The sequence below is a fragment of the Scyliorhinus canicula genome, chromosome 29 (genome assembly GCF_902713615.1).
Source record: "Scyliorhinus canicula chromosome 29, sScyCan1.1, whole genome shotgun sequence".
NCBI lineage: Eukaryota > Metazoa > Chordata > Chondrichthyes > Carcharhiniformes > Scyliorhinidae > Scyliorhinus > Scyliorhinus canicula.
The window spans coordinates 12,433,015-12,447,281 of record NC_052174.1 but is presented as its reverse complement, the minus strand read 5'-3'; the positions used below and the strand labels follow the sequence as shown (position 1 = coordinate 12,447,281).

The following is a 14,267-nucleotide window of genomic DNA, read 5'->3' as shown; positions in this document are numbered from 1 at the left end:
ATATAATTTGTTTTGTTTGTGAAAATCTGCACCGTTATAACCCTAAAGGAGGGAAATATATATTTTACTCTGCACTTTAGTGCAAGCTAATTTGATATTCATTCGAATCACGAGAAAGGAGCAAAAAACTGCTACAAAATATAAGAAGAGCAATGTTCCTTCACTCTTTGGAAAATAGCTAATAACTGAACAACTGTACAACGTGTGAGATACCGAATATAGAACTGGTATTATGTGAATGAACTTTCCCAATTCATTCTTTGCAAACAATGTTAACTTCAATCTGTTTGTTCCACAGAGCAAAATACTTATCCAGGTAAAGTATTATGTTTAATTTTTTTATATTTCACTCCATAACCTACAGTGACAGAGTAGGAGCAATAAATATTAATGATAGTCAAACAATCCCTTCAATGCACGATTACAGTATACATCAATATCTAATCCCTCACTACAAAGTGTTAATTAGGTGAATTTACTGTTCTTGAAATTACTCGCTGAAGAATCTATATATTTTTGTTCTCCAAGATGCAACAGAAATTGGTATTTCTCTAATTTTGTAGTTGCCGAGAGTTTCAGCTGACCCTATGAAAAATGATAACAGCAAACTTTAGATCCTGCCAAGGAAAACCTCTCCCTTTATGATTCCTGTAACAGAGGGAATGAATGAACAGAATTGAATGAACAACAGTGAGAATCCCCATGGTAAACCGCATTTATCTCCCCAACCTGTTTACAGTCAGCAGTGAAGGCAATGATCAACATCGGGGCAAGTCATTCAGACTACTGTCTGGGACAGACCAGTAGCTGGATGTTTATAATGACAAAAGAGATCATTCGAAACAATGAGCTGGGTTGGGTCAAATATTTCCAACATGCCTGCTGGTCAACAACCAGGTACCAAGTGAAGTTATAATTCTTTCCAATCCACAAATTCCTGAGTTATTCAAGTCTAAGACCGCAAGGCAAATTTATCAAACCTATAGAAAAATGACTGCACTGTCATCATACAATTCTGATCGATTTGGAACAAATATTGTTAACAGAAAATGAATTATATAATAAAGAGAAAAATGTCACTCAACTCACATTGGATCATCCGAATAATCCCAGTATAAATTAGAGCCATAAATAACTGAAGCATGTTGAAATGAAGTGAGTGTGAATGGCAATGTTCGTATCAATTGTAAAACCTTAGCTCAATAAAGAAACGGTGAAGGAGAGAATGTTACTTTTTGTTCTCTGCTTTGATGTAAGACATAATCATCAGTGAACGGCTAGGAAATTAATAAATTAAATTAAATGATTATGATTTGCAACTTTAATTTAATTTTTGAAAGAGCAGCACCTACCCTTAATCCTTGCACCATTTATTGTTCCAGTTATAGAACTAATTGTGTTGAACATGTGGATTTCCAAAACGCTTCATACAAAAACTGTTAACACCAATCTATTCTTTCCACAGAACACAACTATCATCACTATGGTATTGTCTTTAATTTTACTAATCAGTTTCTCCACAAGGAATAAGGACACAGACACTGAACAATCAAAGATGTTGATGACGGCCAATCACAAATCCCATCCCTGCCCCATCACCCTGCACTAAGACATCTACTCCCTTGTTACAAAGTATTCATAATTCCCTATTATTGAAATTATTGGTCACAACATGAATATGTTTCTGTTATCAGAAGATGCAGCAGAAATTACATAAAACAAGCTTTCTAATTAATTAAATATTCAGCTGACCCAATGAAATTAGAACAACAATAACAATTATAATCTTTATTACCACAAGTAGACTTACAGTAACGCAGCAATATTTTTACCGTGAAAAGCACCGCGTCGCCACCTTCCGGCGCCTGTCCGGGTACACTGAGGGAGAATTCAGAATGTCCAATTCACCTAACAGCATGTCATTCGGGACTTGTGGGAGGAAATATGAGCCCCCGGAGGAAACCCACGCAGACACGGGGAGAACATGCAGATTCTCCACAGACAGTGACCCAAGCCGGGAATAGAACCTGGGAACCTGGCACTGTGAAGCAACAGCGCTAACCACTGTGCTACCCTACCGCCCATAGATAACAACAAATTCCATATTCTGCTCAGTCAAACCGAGCCTCCAGCCTCTCACTTTGTGATCCCGCTAAGAGGGCACAAAAGATGTTTACATATTCCAACTGTGGGAAAAACCATGGTGAACTGCATCTACCTCCCACACTGTGTGAGGACTGTAATAAAATCAATAGTCACGACATGCCAAATATTTTGTGTTAACTGCTGAACACGTCAACAGACAGGCAGTCACCTGAACATATAATTCCAAATAATCAATGATGGCCTCAGCTATTAATTTCAGTGCTGTCCTGTGGCGTGGATTAATCAGACAAAGATACAAATTTATGTACCTTTATAGTTCAACAAGGAGAAAAATAATCAGCATTCTTCCATTGTTGCCACAGCTAAAAGCTGTGGTGAACAGCAGACAAAGAAATGCCACATAGCTTCTACATTACTTGTTCTGGGGATAAAATCAACTTAAATGAATAGAAGAGAAGGAAATGTGAAAGATATAATTTGTTTTGTTTGTGAAAATCTGCACCGTTATAACCCTAAAGGAGGGAAATATATATTTTACTCTGCACTTTAGTGCAAGCTAATTTGATATTCATTCGAATCACGACAAAGGAGCAAAAAACTGCTACAAAATATAAGAAGAGCAATGTTCCTTCACTCTTTGGAAAATTGCTAATAACTGAACAACTGTACAACGTGTAAGATACCGAATATAGAACTGGTATTATGTGAATGAACTTTCCCAATTCATTCTTTGCAAACAATGTTAACTTCAATCTGTTTGTTCCACAGATTACAATACTTATCCAGGTAAAGTATTATCTTTAATTTTATATATTTCACTCTCCAAAATGTACAGTGACAGAGTTGGAGCAATAAATATTGATGATAATCAAACAATCCCCTCAATGCACTATTACAGTATACGTCAACATCTAATCCCTCACTACAAAGTATTCATTAGGTGAACTTTCTGCTCTTGAACTTACTCGCTGAAGAAATTATATATTTTTTCTCCAAAACGCAGCAGAAATTGGTATTACAGTCAGCAGTGAAGGCAATGATCAACATCGGGGCAAGTCATTCAGACTATTGGCTGGGATAGTCCAGGAGCTGGATGCTTTTAACGACAAATGAGATAGTTCTATCCAATCAACTGTGTCAAATATTTCCAAATTTAATAAAATGATTATGATTTGTAACTTTAATTTAATTTTTGAAAGAGCAATACCTACCCATAATCCTTGCACCATTTATTGTTCCAGTTGTAGAACTAATTGTGTTGAACATGTGGATTTCCAATACGTTTTCTCCCTAAATTGTTAACACCAATCTATTCTTTTCACAGCATACAACAGCAACTACTATGGTATTGACTTTACTTTTACTGATCAGTTTTTCAACAATGAAAAAGGCCACACACAGTGAACAATATAAGATGTTGATGACAGCCAATCACAAATCGATCACTGCCCCATCACCCTGCACATTGACATCTGCTATCTTGTTATAAAGTATTATGGGGTTTATTTGCTATTATTGAAATTGCTGGTCACAAAATGAATATGTTTCTGTGATCAGAAGATGCAGCAGAAATTACATTCATCAATTTTGCTAAATAATTCAATATTCAGCAGACCCAATGAAATATGATGGCAGCAAATTTCAGAACCTGCTCTGCCAATCCAGCCTCTCACTTTGTGATCCCGATTGGAGGACACAAAAGAGATTTGAACAGACCGGCTGTGGGAAAATCCATTCTGAACTGCATCTGGCTCCCACACTGTGTGAGGACTGTAATGAAATCACTGGTCACAATATGACAAATATTTCACGTGATCAACTGGACAGGTCAACCTCCAGCCATTATACGAACATATGTTTCGACACAATCAATGATGGCCTCAGCTATTGAATTCAGTGCTGCTCTGTGGTATGGGTTTGGATGAATGAGACAAACATGCCGATTTATACAACTTGATAATTCAGCAAAATGATAAATAATCAGCATTCCTCCATTTTTGTCACAATGAACAGCGAAACGCTGTGGTGAATATCAGACAAAGGAATGTCACATAGTTTGTACATTACCTGTTCTGAAGCTAAAATGAACTTAAATCGATTGAAATGATGGAAATGGGAAAGATTAAATTTGTTTTGTTTGTGAAAATCTGCTGATGATGGTCAATCACAAATCCCACCACTGCCCCATCTCCCTGCACATTGACATCTACTCCCTTGTCACACCGTACTCATGGGGTTTATTTGCTATTATTGCAATTACTGGTCAGGAATTGTGTATGTTTCTGTTATTAGAAGATGTAGTCCGCATTCCCACCTGCAGATAAGATAATCTTTATTATTGTCACAAGTAGGCTTACATTAACACCGCAATGAAGCTACAGTGAAAATCCCCTCGTCGCCACATTCCGGCGCATGTTTGGGTACACAGAGGGAGAATTCAGAACGTCCAATTCACCAAACAGTACGTATTTCGGGAAATGTGGGAGGAAGCCGGAGCACCCGGAGGAAACCCACGCAGACACGGGGAGAACGTGCAGACTCCGCACATACCGTGACCCAAGTAGGAATCGAACCCGGGACCCTGGTGATGCAAAGCAAGAGTGCTAACCACTCTGCTACTGTGCCACCTTCAACTCTCCTCTACAATCATTGCTATATCAGCCTCACTCCAGATCTTTCCCTCATTTCTTGCCTGAATTTCAAATTACATTCTCTGTTCCTAGTCTGCCCTTTTTTATTCTTATCCCTGCAGTTTATATTTTTGAGACACTGCACTCCGTGACCCTTCTGACACCCTCCTGTGAGTCGCGAACCGCACTTTGTGAAACATTGTGCAAGGTAACGATTGTTGAACTGGTTTTGACTATATCAATTTGTTCTCTGCAAACAATGTTAACTCCAATCTGTTTGTTCCACAGATTACAACTATTATCCTGGTAAAGTGTTATCTTTAATTTTATATATTCCACTCCCCTCAGAGTGACAGTTTCCGAGCAGAAACTATATTAATGAGAGCCAAACGCAATCCCTTCAATGCACCATTACGCTCGCTGTACATTCACATTTAATCCCTCACTACAAAGTATTAATTAGGAGAATTTTCTGTTCTCAAAATTACTCGACAAGGAAAATAAATTTTTTTTCCAAAAAGCAGCAAGAATTAGTATTTCCCAAATTTTGTAGTTGACTAGAGGTTTAGCTGACCCTATGTTCGTGTCCAGAAATATCTGGTCGTTGGCCTCTCTCCTTATGATTACACAGGCAATGAACTATCAGTATTGAAAGATAGCAACAGTGAGAATGGCCATGCTTAACTCCCCTGCGTACAGTCAGCAGTGAAGGCAATGGTCAACATTGGGGCAAGTCATTCATACCATTGGCTGGAATTGTCCAGCAGCTGAATGTTTAACGTCAAATGAGATAGCTCTAGCCAATCAGCTGTGCTAATTATTTCCAACTTACCTACTCGTGAACAAGCTGCTTCAAAATGAACTTATAACCCTATCCAATCAGGATCCTTCTGGGTCACTCAAGTCTGTCCTGCTCTGAGATGTGATCATTAACCAGACCACAATGCACATTTAACAATATTGCTGAAAAAACTCAGCAGGTCTGTCCCATCTATCAGGAGAGAAACCTGTTTCTTGTTTTGGATTCCATCATCTGCAGTATTTTTGTTGTTTTATACATATTGCTGCACTGCTGACGTACAGTTCTGACTTATTTTAAATGATGAAATCTTTAAAAACGGCATAAAATAACAGAGAGAAGAAAGCAACTTACACAACTCATGCAGGATTGTCCCCAAATAATTCAAGTATAAATTAGAGCCATAAATAACTTAAGCAAGTTGAAATTTGGGTGTGAATGGTAAACTTTAGTTCAAAACCTAGGTAAATACATAAACTATGATGGAGAGAAATTTGCATTTTATTCTCTACATTGATGCAAAACAGTTAGATATTTGCCTACAAAGGAAGGAGATAGGAATAACCATGAAAATAAAATAATTTGAATGGAAATTTTCATTTAATGTTTGAAAGAACCACACCAACCTGATAATGCTTACGTTGTTGAATGTTCCAATTGGGAATCTAATTGCTTTCAAAATGTTGATTTCCAAAACACTCTCTTCAGAAACTGTTAACACCAATCTATTCTTTGCTTTCCGCAGGAAACAGCTACTACAACAAAGGTAATGATTTTGATTTTACTGATCTGATTTTCAACACGGAATAAGGTCACAGGCCCTGAATAATAAAAGATGTTGATGGCGGCCAATCACAAACCCCGTCTCTCACCAATTACCCTGCACATTGACGTCTATTCCCTCGTTACAAAGTATTCACGGGGTCAATGCAGGTCAAGGAATAAATATTTGTTTTTGTTCCGAGAAGGTAGAGCAGGACTGACATTTCTAATTGACAAAATGTTCAGCTGACCCAATGAAATATGATAACAGCAAATTTCATATGCTGCTGTCGGTAGCATGGTGGTTAGCATAAATGCTTCACAGCTCCAGGGTCCCAGGTTCGATTCCCGGCTTGGGTCACTGTCTGTGCGGAGTCTGCACGTCCTCCCCGTGTGTGCGTGGGTTTCCTCCGGGTGCTCCGGTTTCCTCCCACAGTCCAAAGACGTGCGGGTTAGGTGGATTGGCCATGCTAAATTGCCCGTAGTGTCCTAAAAAAGTAAGGTTAAGGGGGGGGGGGTGTTGGGTTACGGGTATAGGGTGGATACGTGGGTTTGAGTAGGGTGATCATTGCTCGGCACAACATCGAGGGCTGAAGGGCCTGTTCTGTGCTGTACTGTTCTATGTTCTATGTTCAGATCCTGTCCAGGCGAAGCCAGCCACCAGGCTCTCACTTGGTGATTCCAATAATGCTCGGAGGGCAGGGAGAGTATCTGAAGGCAACAACAGTGGTTAAACCGAAGGGGAAGATGCTGGAAAATCTCAGCAAGTCTGGCAGCATCTGTAGGGAGAGAAAAGAGCGAACGTTTCGAACCGATGACTCTTTGTCAAAGCAGTTGACAGTGGTTAAACCCATTGACATAATATACATCTCTGTATATAATGGAGTGTAGACAGGCAGTGATTGACACACAGGATGACCAGGAAGCACACAGCACAGAGCAGCCAATCACCAGACAGGACACAACCACTATAAAGCCAGAGGGCACCAGTTTTCCTGCTCTCTCTGGACCCAGCCTCTGAGACAGTCAGAGCTCGTGAGCATAGCCAGTGCAAACACCATGCGGTAGCTCGTAAGTCAGGTCAGGGTAGTACTAGGTCTCCAGTCAAGTCAGCACAGTGTCAACCCACAGTTGAACATGTATAATAGTTAAGACGTTAAATAAAATCGTGTTGCATCTTATCAAGTGTTGGAGGTCTGTCTCTCGCGACACTGCATCAAGTGCAGTCCACATCTAACCAGCCTGCCCAACACATCACCCATGGCATCTACCGCCCCAACCAGCGTATGCTCATTAATAAAGGCAATGCTCAAAATAAGCCGAATATTTCAAATAGCTGTTGGACAGATTACCATCGGGTTATAATGTGAATATATAATTCTGTCCTATTGGAGGCTTTCTGAGCTCTTAAAATCAGTCCTATCGGAAATGTGATCATTAACCAGACCGTAATGAAAATTGATTCAACTGAAGAACTTAGCAAGGTTGAAATAAATTCTGTACCCCAAACAATTTTCGTTATATTTAATTGCATGAAAGCTTCATTGAATACCTGACAAAGGAATGTCAGATAAGACCATAAGACATAGGAGCAGAATTCGGTCACTCGGCCCATCGAGACTGCTCCGGCATTCGATCATGGCTGACATTTGTCTGATCTCCATTCTCCTGCCTTCTCCCCATAACCCCTGATCCCCTTATTAATCAACAACCTATCTATCTCTGCCTTAATGACACTCTGATTTGGACTCCACAGCCTTCTGCGGCAAAGGTTCAGCAGATTCACCACCCTCTGGCTGAAGAAATCCATCCTCATTTCAGTTTTAAAGGATTGTCCCTTTAGTCTGAGATTGTGTCCTCTGGTTCTAGTTTTTCCTACTAGTGGAAACATCTCTCTACGTCAACTCTATCCAGGCATCGCAGTATCCTGTAACTTTGAATAAGATCCCCCCTCATTCTTCTGAACGCCAACGAGTACAGACCCTGAGTCTTTAACCGTTCCTCATACGACAAGCCCTTCATTCCAGGGATCATTCTTATGAACCTCCTCTGGACCCTTTCCAAAGTCAGCACATCCTTCCTTAGATATGGGGTCCAAAACTGCTCTCAATACACCAAATGGGGTCGGACCAGAGCCTCATACAGCCTCAGAAGCAGATCCATGATCTTGTATTCTAGCCCTCTCGACATGAATGTTAAAATTGCATTTGGCTTCCTCGATGCTTATTGAACCGGCACATTAACCTTAAGAGAATCTTGAACAAGGACTCCCAAGTCCTTTGTGCTTCTGCTTTCCGAAGCCTTTCCCCATTTAGAAAATAGTCTATGCCTCCATTCTTCCTTCCAAAGTGCATAACCTCACACTTTCCACATTGTATTCCATCTGCCACTTCGTCGCCCACTCTCCTAGCCTGTCCAAATCCTTCTACAGCCCCTTTGCTTCCTCAATACTATCTGTCCCTCTGTATATCTTTGTGTCATCAGCTTATATATTAGCTAGCTCAATAGATCGCTCATACATTATCTGTCCCCGAGTGATCTTATCAAAAAATAGAACCAAAATTAACTTAAATAAATTGAAATGAAGCGGGGCTGAAGGGTAAAATGTGTTTCGTTTGTGAAAATTAATGCCAAGCCAGAATTTGTCATGGAGATAAATATTGCCTTGATGCGAAGTAATTCGATGTTGATCGGAAAAGGGAGAAGTGATGAAATAAACTGAAATAAAACAGGATTGCTCCTTTAGTTTTGGAAAGACCCAAATCAGCGCCGTGCTAAAAGTGCCAATTCCTGAACTGCTTGGATAGAAAATGTGGATTTCCAAGTCATTTTCTGCAGACGGTGTTGACACCAATCTGTTTGTTCCACAGGATATGGAAATTATGGCAAGTATTGTCTTTATTTTCCGAGATCTGTTGCACCCCCACGAATAAGACCAGAGAGAGTGAGGAACAAAACTGTCGATGGGAGTGAATCGCGAGTATTGTACCGCACCAAAAGTGACTCTGGTCCTGGAGCAATGTAGGACATTAATTGGGCTAGCACATGGAATTCGGGCAATTCCAATGCATGCCCATGTGCGATACGACGGGGTCGGGATCGGCACTGGGGAGCCTGACAAGCAGGAACTGCACATAAGCACTCGACGCCTCACACATTCTCACCCCAGCCAGGCAGGTGGTACTGGTTGCGCTGGAGCTTGCCCATCTCATTGATGGGTTGGCTGGGGCAAGAGGGTACCTAGGGGGGGGGTAACCGAAACACCCCCGATTTTCAGCTGACGAGCGATTCTCCGCCTGAATGCGGTATTCAGTTAATTTTCTGTTCTGAAATTACTCAAGGTAAAAATATACATTAGTTCTAAATGCAACTTAAAATGAGATTTACCAAATTGTGTGGTTGATTAGAGGTTCAGCTGACCTATCAAAAAAAGATAACAGCAAACTTTAGACCCTGCTCAGGAATTGCTGGTCTTTGGCCTCTCCCTTTATGATTCCTGTAACGCAGGGAATGAACGAACAGTATTGAAAGACAGCAACAGTGAGAATAGCCATGGTAAATGGCATTTACCTCCCCAAACTGTTTATAGTCAGCAGTGAAGGCAATGATCAACATCGGGGCAAGTCATTCAGACTATTGGCTGGGATAGTCCAGGAGCTGGACGTTTTTAACGACAAATGAGATAGTTCTATCCAATCAGCTGTGTCAAATATTTCCAACATGCCTGTTGGTCAACAGCTAGGAACAGAGTGAAGTTATAAATCCAATACAGAGCTTTGTGAGTTACTCAAATCTGTCCTGCCCTGCTCAGTGACCATTACCCAGACCGCAAGGCTAATTGATCAAATATATAGAAACATTACTGCACTGTCGTCATTCAGTTCTGATCGATTTGGAACAATAAATTGTTACCAAAAACCTGCATTAGATAATAAAGAGGAGAATGTCACACAACTCATACTGGATCAGTCCCAAATAATCCGAGTATAAATTAGAGTCATAAATAACTGAAGCATGTTGAAATGAAGTGAGTGTGAATGGCAATGTTCAACAAATAAACTGTGATGGAGCAAATTTTATATTTTACTCTCTGGATTGATGCAAGATAAATCTTCATCTATGAACGAATGGAAAATTAATGAACTAAAATAAAATGATTATGATTCGTAATTTTAATTTAATTTTTGAAAGAGCCAACGCTACCCATAATCCTTGCACCATTTATTGTTCCAGTTGTAGAACTAATTATGTTAAACATGTGGATTTCCAATAGATTCTGTCAAAACGTGTTAACACCAATCTATTCTTTCCACAGGATACGGCGGCCAATCCCATGGTAATGTCTTTACTTTTACTGATCAGTTTCTCAACAAGGAATAAGGACACAGACACTGAACAATATAAGATGTTGATGACGGCCAATCACAAATCCCACCACTGCCCCATCTCCCTGCACATTGACATCTACTCCCTTGTCACACCGTACTCATGGGGTTTATTTGCTATTATTGCAATTACTGGTCAGGAATTATGTATGTTTCTGTTCTTAGAAGATGTAGTCCGCATTCCCACCTGCAGATAATATAATCTTTATTATTGTCACAAGTAGGCTTACATTAACACCACAATGAAGCTACAGTGAAAATCCCCTTGTCGCCACATTCCGGCGCATGTTCGGGTGCACAGAGGGAGAATTCAGAACGTCCAATTCATCTAACAGTACGTCTTTCGGGAATTGTGGGAGGAAGCCGGAGCAGCCGGAGGATACCCACGCAGACACGGGGAGAACGTGCAGTCTCCGCACATTCAGTGACCCAAGTAGGAATCGAACCCGGGACCCTGGTGATGCAAAGCAACAGTGCTAACCACTCTGCTACTGTGCCACCTTCAACTCTCCTGTACAATCATTGCTATATCAGCCTCATTCCTGATCTTTCCCTCATTTCTTGCCTGAATTTCAAATGACATTCTTTGTTCCTAGTCTGCCCTTTTTTATTCTTATCCCTGCGGTTTATATTTTTGAGACACTGCACTCCGTGACCCTTCTGACACCCTCCTGTGAGTCGCGAACCGCACTTTGTGAAACATTATGCAAGGTAACGATTGTTGAACTGGTTTTGTGTAAATGTACTATATCAATTTGTTCTCTGCAAACAATGTTAACTCCAATCTGTTTGTTCCACAGATTACAACTATTATCCTGGTAAAGTGTTATCTTTAATTTTATATATTCCACTCCCCTCAGAGTGACAGTTTCCGAGCAGAAACGATATTAATGAGAGCCAAACGCAATCCCTTCAATGCACCATTACGCTCGATGTACATTCACATTTAATCCCTCACTACAAAGTATTAATTAGGAGAATTTTCTGTTCTCAAAATTACTCGACAAGGAAAATATATTTTTTTTCCAAAAAGCAGCAAGAATTAGTATTTCCCAAATTTTGTAGTTGACTAGAGGTTTAGCTGACCTTATGACCGTGTCCGGAAATATCTGGTCGTTGGCCTCTCCCCTTATGATTACACAGCAATGAACTATCAGTATTGAAAGATAGCAACAGTGAGAATAGCCATGGTTAACCCCCCTGCGTACAGTCAGCAGTGAAGGCAATGGTCAACATTGGGGCAAGTCATTCATACCATTGGCTGGAATTATCCAGCAGCTGAATGTTTAACGTCAAATGAGATAGTTCTAGCCAATCAGCTGTGCCAATTATTTCCAACTTACCTACTAGTGAAGAAGCAGCTTCAAAATGAACTTAGAACCCTATCCAATCAGGATCCTTCTGGGTCACTCAAGTCTGTCCTGCTCTGAGATGTGATCATTAACCAGACCACACTGCACATTTAACAATATTGCTGAAAAAACTCAGCAGGCCTGTCCCATCTATCAGCAGAGAAACCTGTTTCTTGTTTTGGATTCCATCATCTGCAGTATTTTTGTTGTTTTATACATATTGCTGCACTGCTGACGTACAGTTCTGACTTATTTTAAATGATGAAATCTTTAAAAACGGCATTAAATAATAGAGAGAAGAAAGCAACTTACACAACTCATGCAGGATTGTCCCCAAATAATTCAAGTATAAATTAGAGCCATAAATAACTTAAGCAAGTTGAAATTTGGGTGTGAATGGTAAACTTTAGTTCAAAACCTAGGTAAATACATAAACTATGATGGAGAGAAATTTGCATTTTATTCTCTACATTGATGCAAAACAGTTAGATATTTGCCTACAAAGGAAGGAGATAGGAATAACCATGAAAATAAAATCATTTGAATGGAAATTTTCATTTAATGTTTGAAAGAACCACACCAACCTGATAATGCTTGCGTTGTTGAATGTTCCAATTGGGAATCTAACTGCTTTCAAAATGTAGATTTCCAAAACACTGTCTCCAGAAACTGTTAACACCAATTTATTCTTTGCTTTCCGCAGGAAACAGCTACTACAACAAAGGTAATGATTTTAATTTTACTGATCTGATTTTCAACACGGAATAAGGTCACAGGCGCTGAATAATAAAAGATGTTGATGGCGGCCAATCACAAACCCCGTCTCTCACCAATTACCCTGCACATTGACGTCTATTCCCTCGTTACAAAGTATTCACGGGGTCAATGCAGGTCAAGGAATAAAAATATGTTTTTGTTCCGAGAAGGTACAGCAGGACTGACATTTCTAATTGACAAAATGTTCAGCTGACCCAATGAAATATGATAAGATCAAATTTCAGATCCTGTCCAGGCGAAGCCAGCCACCAGGCTCTCACTTGGTGATTCCAATAATGCTCGGAGGGCAGGGAGAGTATCTGAAGGCAACAACAGTGGTTAAACCAAAGGGGAAGATGCTGGAAAATCTCAGCAAGTCTGGCAGCATCTGTAGGGAGAGAAAAGAGCTAACGTTTCGAGTCCGATGACTCTTTGACAAAGCAGTTGACAGTGGTTAAACCCATTGACATAATATACATCTCTGTATATAATGGAGTGTAGACAGGCAGTGATTGACACACAGGATGACCAGTAAGCACACAGCACAGAGCAGCCAATCACCAGGCAGGACACAACCACTATAAAGCCAGAGGGTACCAGGTTTCCCGCTCTCTCTGGACCCAGCCTCTGAGACAGTCAGAGCTCGTGAGCATAGCCAGTGCAAACACCATGCGGTAGCTCGTAAGTCTGGTCAGGCTAGTACTAGGTCTCCAGTCAAGTCAGCACAGTGTCAACCTACAGTTGAATATGTATAATAGTTAAGACGTTAAATAAAATCGTGTTGCATCTTATCAAGTGTTGGAGGTCTGTCTCTCGCGACACTGCATCAAGTGCCGTCCACATCTACCCAGCCTGCCCAACACATCACCCATGGCATCTACCGCCCCAACCAGCGTATGCTCATTAATAAAGGCAATGCTCAAAATAAGCTGAATATTTCAAATAGCTGTTGGACAGATTACCATCGGGTTATAATGTGAATATATAATTCTGTCCTATTGGAGGCTTTCTGAGCTCTTAAAATCAGTCCTATCGGAAATGTGATCATTAACCAGACCGTAATGAAAATTGATTCAACTGAAGAACTTAGCAAGGTTGAAATAAATTCTGTACCCCAAACAATTTTCGTTATATTTAATTGCATGAAAGCTTCATTGAATACCTGACAAAGGAATGTCAGATAAGACCATAAGACATAGGAGCAGAATTCGGTCACTCGGCCCATCGAGTCTGCTCCGCCATTCGATCATGGCTGACATTTGTCTGATCTCCATTCTCCTGCCTTCTCCCCATTACCCCTGATCCCCTTATTAATCAACAACCTATCTATCTCTGTCTTAAAGACACTCTGATTTGGACTCCACAGCCTTCTGCGGCAAAGGTTCGGCAGATTCACCACCCTCTGTCTGAAGAAATCCATCCTCATTTCATTTTTAAAGGATTGTCCCTTTAGTCTGAGATTGTGTCCTCTGGTTCT

The 14,267-nt window shown here is 40.4% G+C and overlaps 1 protein-coding gene across 1 annotated transcript in view; it reads left to right on the top strand.

Annotated features, from left to right (window-relative positions):
• Positions 1-14,267, top strand: part of LOC119958324 (prisilkin-39-like) — a 107,203-nt gene that overhangs the window by 80,457 nt on the left and 12,479 nt on the right. Inside the window, exons 26-32 of the mRNA XM_038786763.1 lie at positions 2,875-2,892; positions 3,431-3,451; positions 5,025-5,042; positions 6,281-6,301; positions 9,168-9,182; positions 10,613-10,633; positions 12,738-12,758. Of these exons, the coding sequence (XP_038642691.1) occupies positions 2,875-2,892; positions 3,431-3,451; positions 5,025-5,042; positions 6,281-6,301; positions 9,168-9,182; positions 10,613-10,633; positions 12,738-12,758 (135 nt within the window). The remainder of the gene's footprint in view (positions 1-2,874; positions 2,893-3,430; positions 3,452-5,024; positions 5,043-6,280; positions 6,302-9,167; positions 9,183-10,612; positions 10,634-12,737; positions 12,759-14,267) is intronic.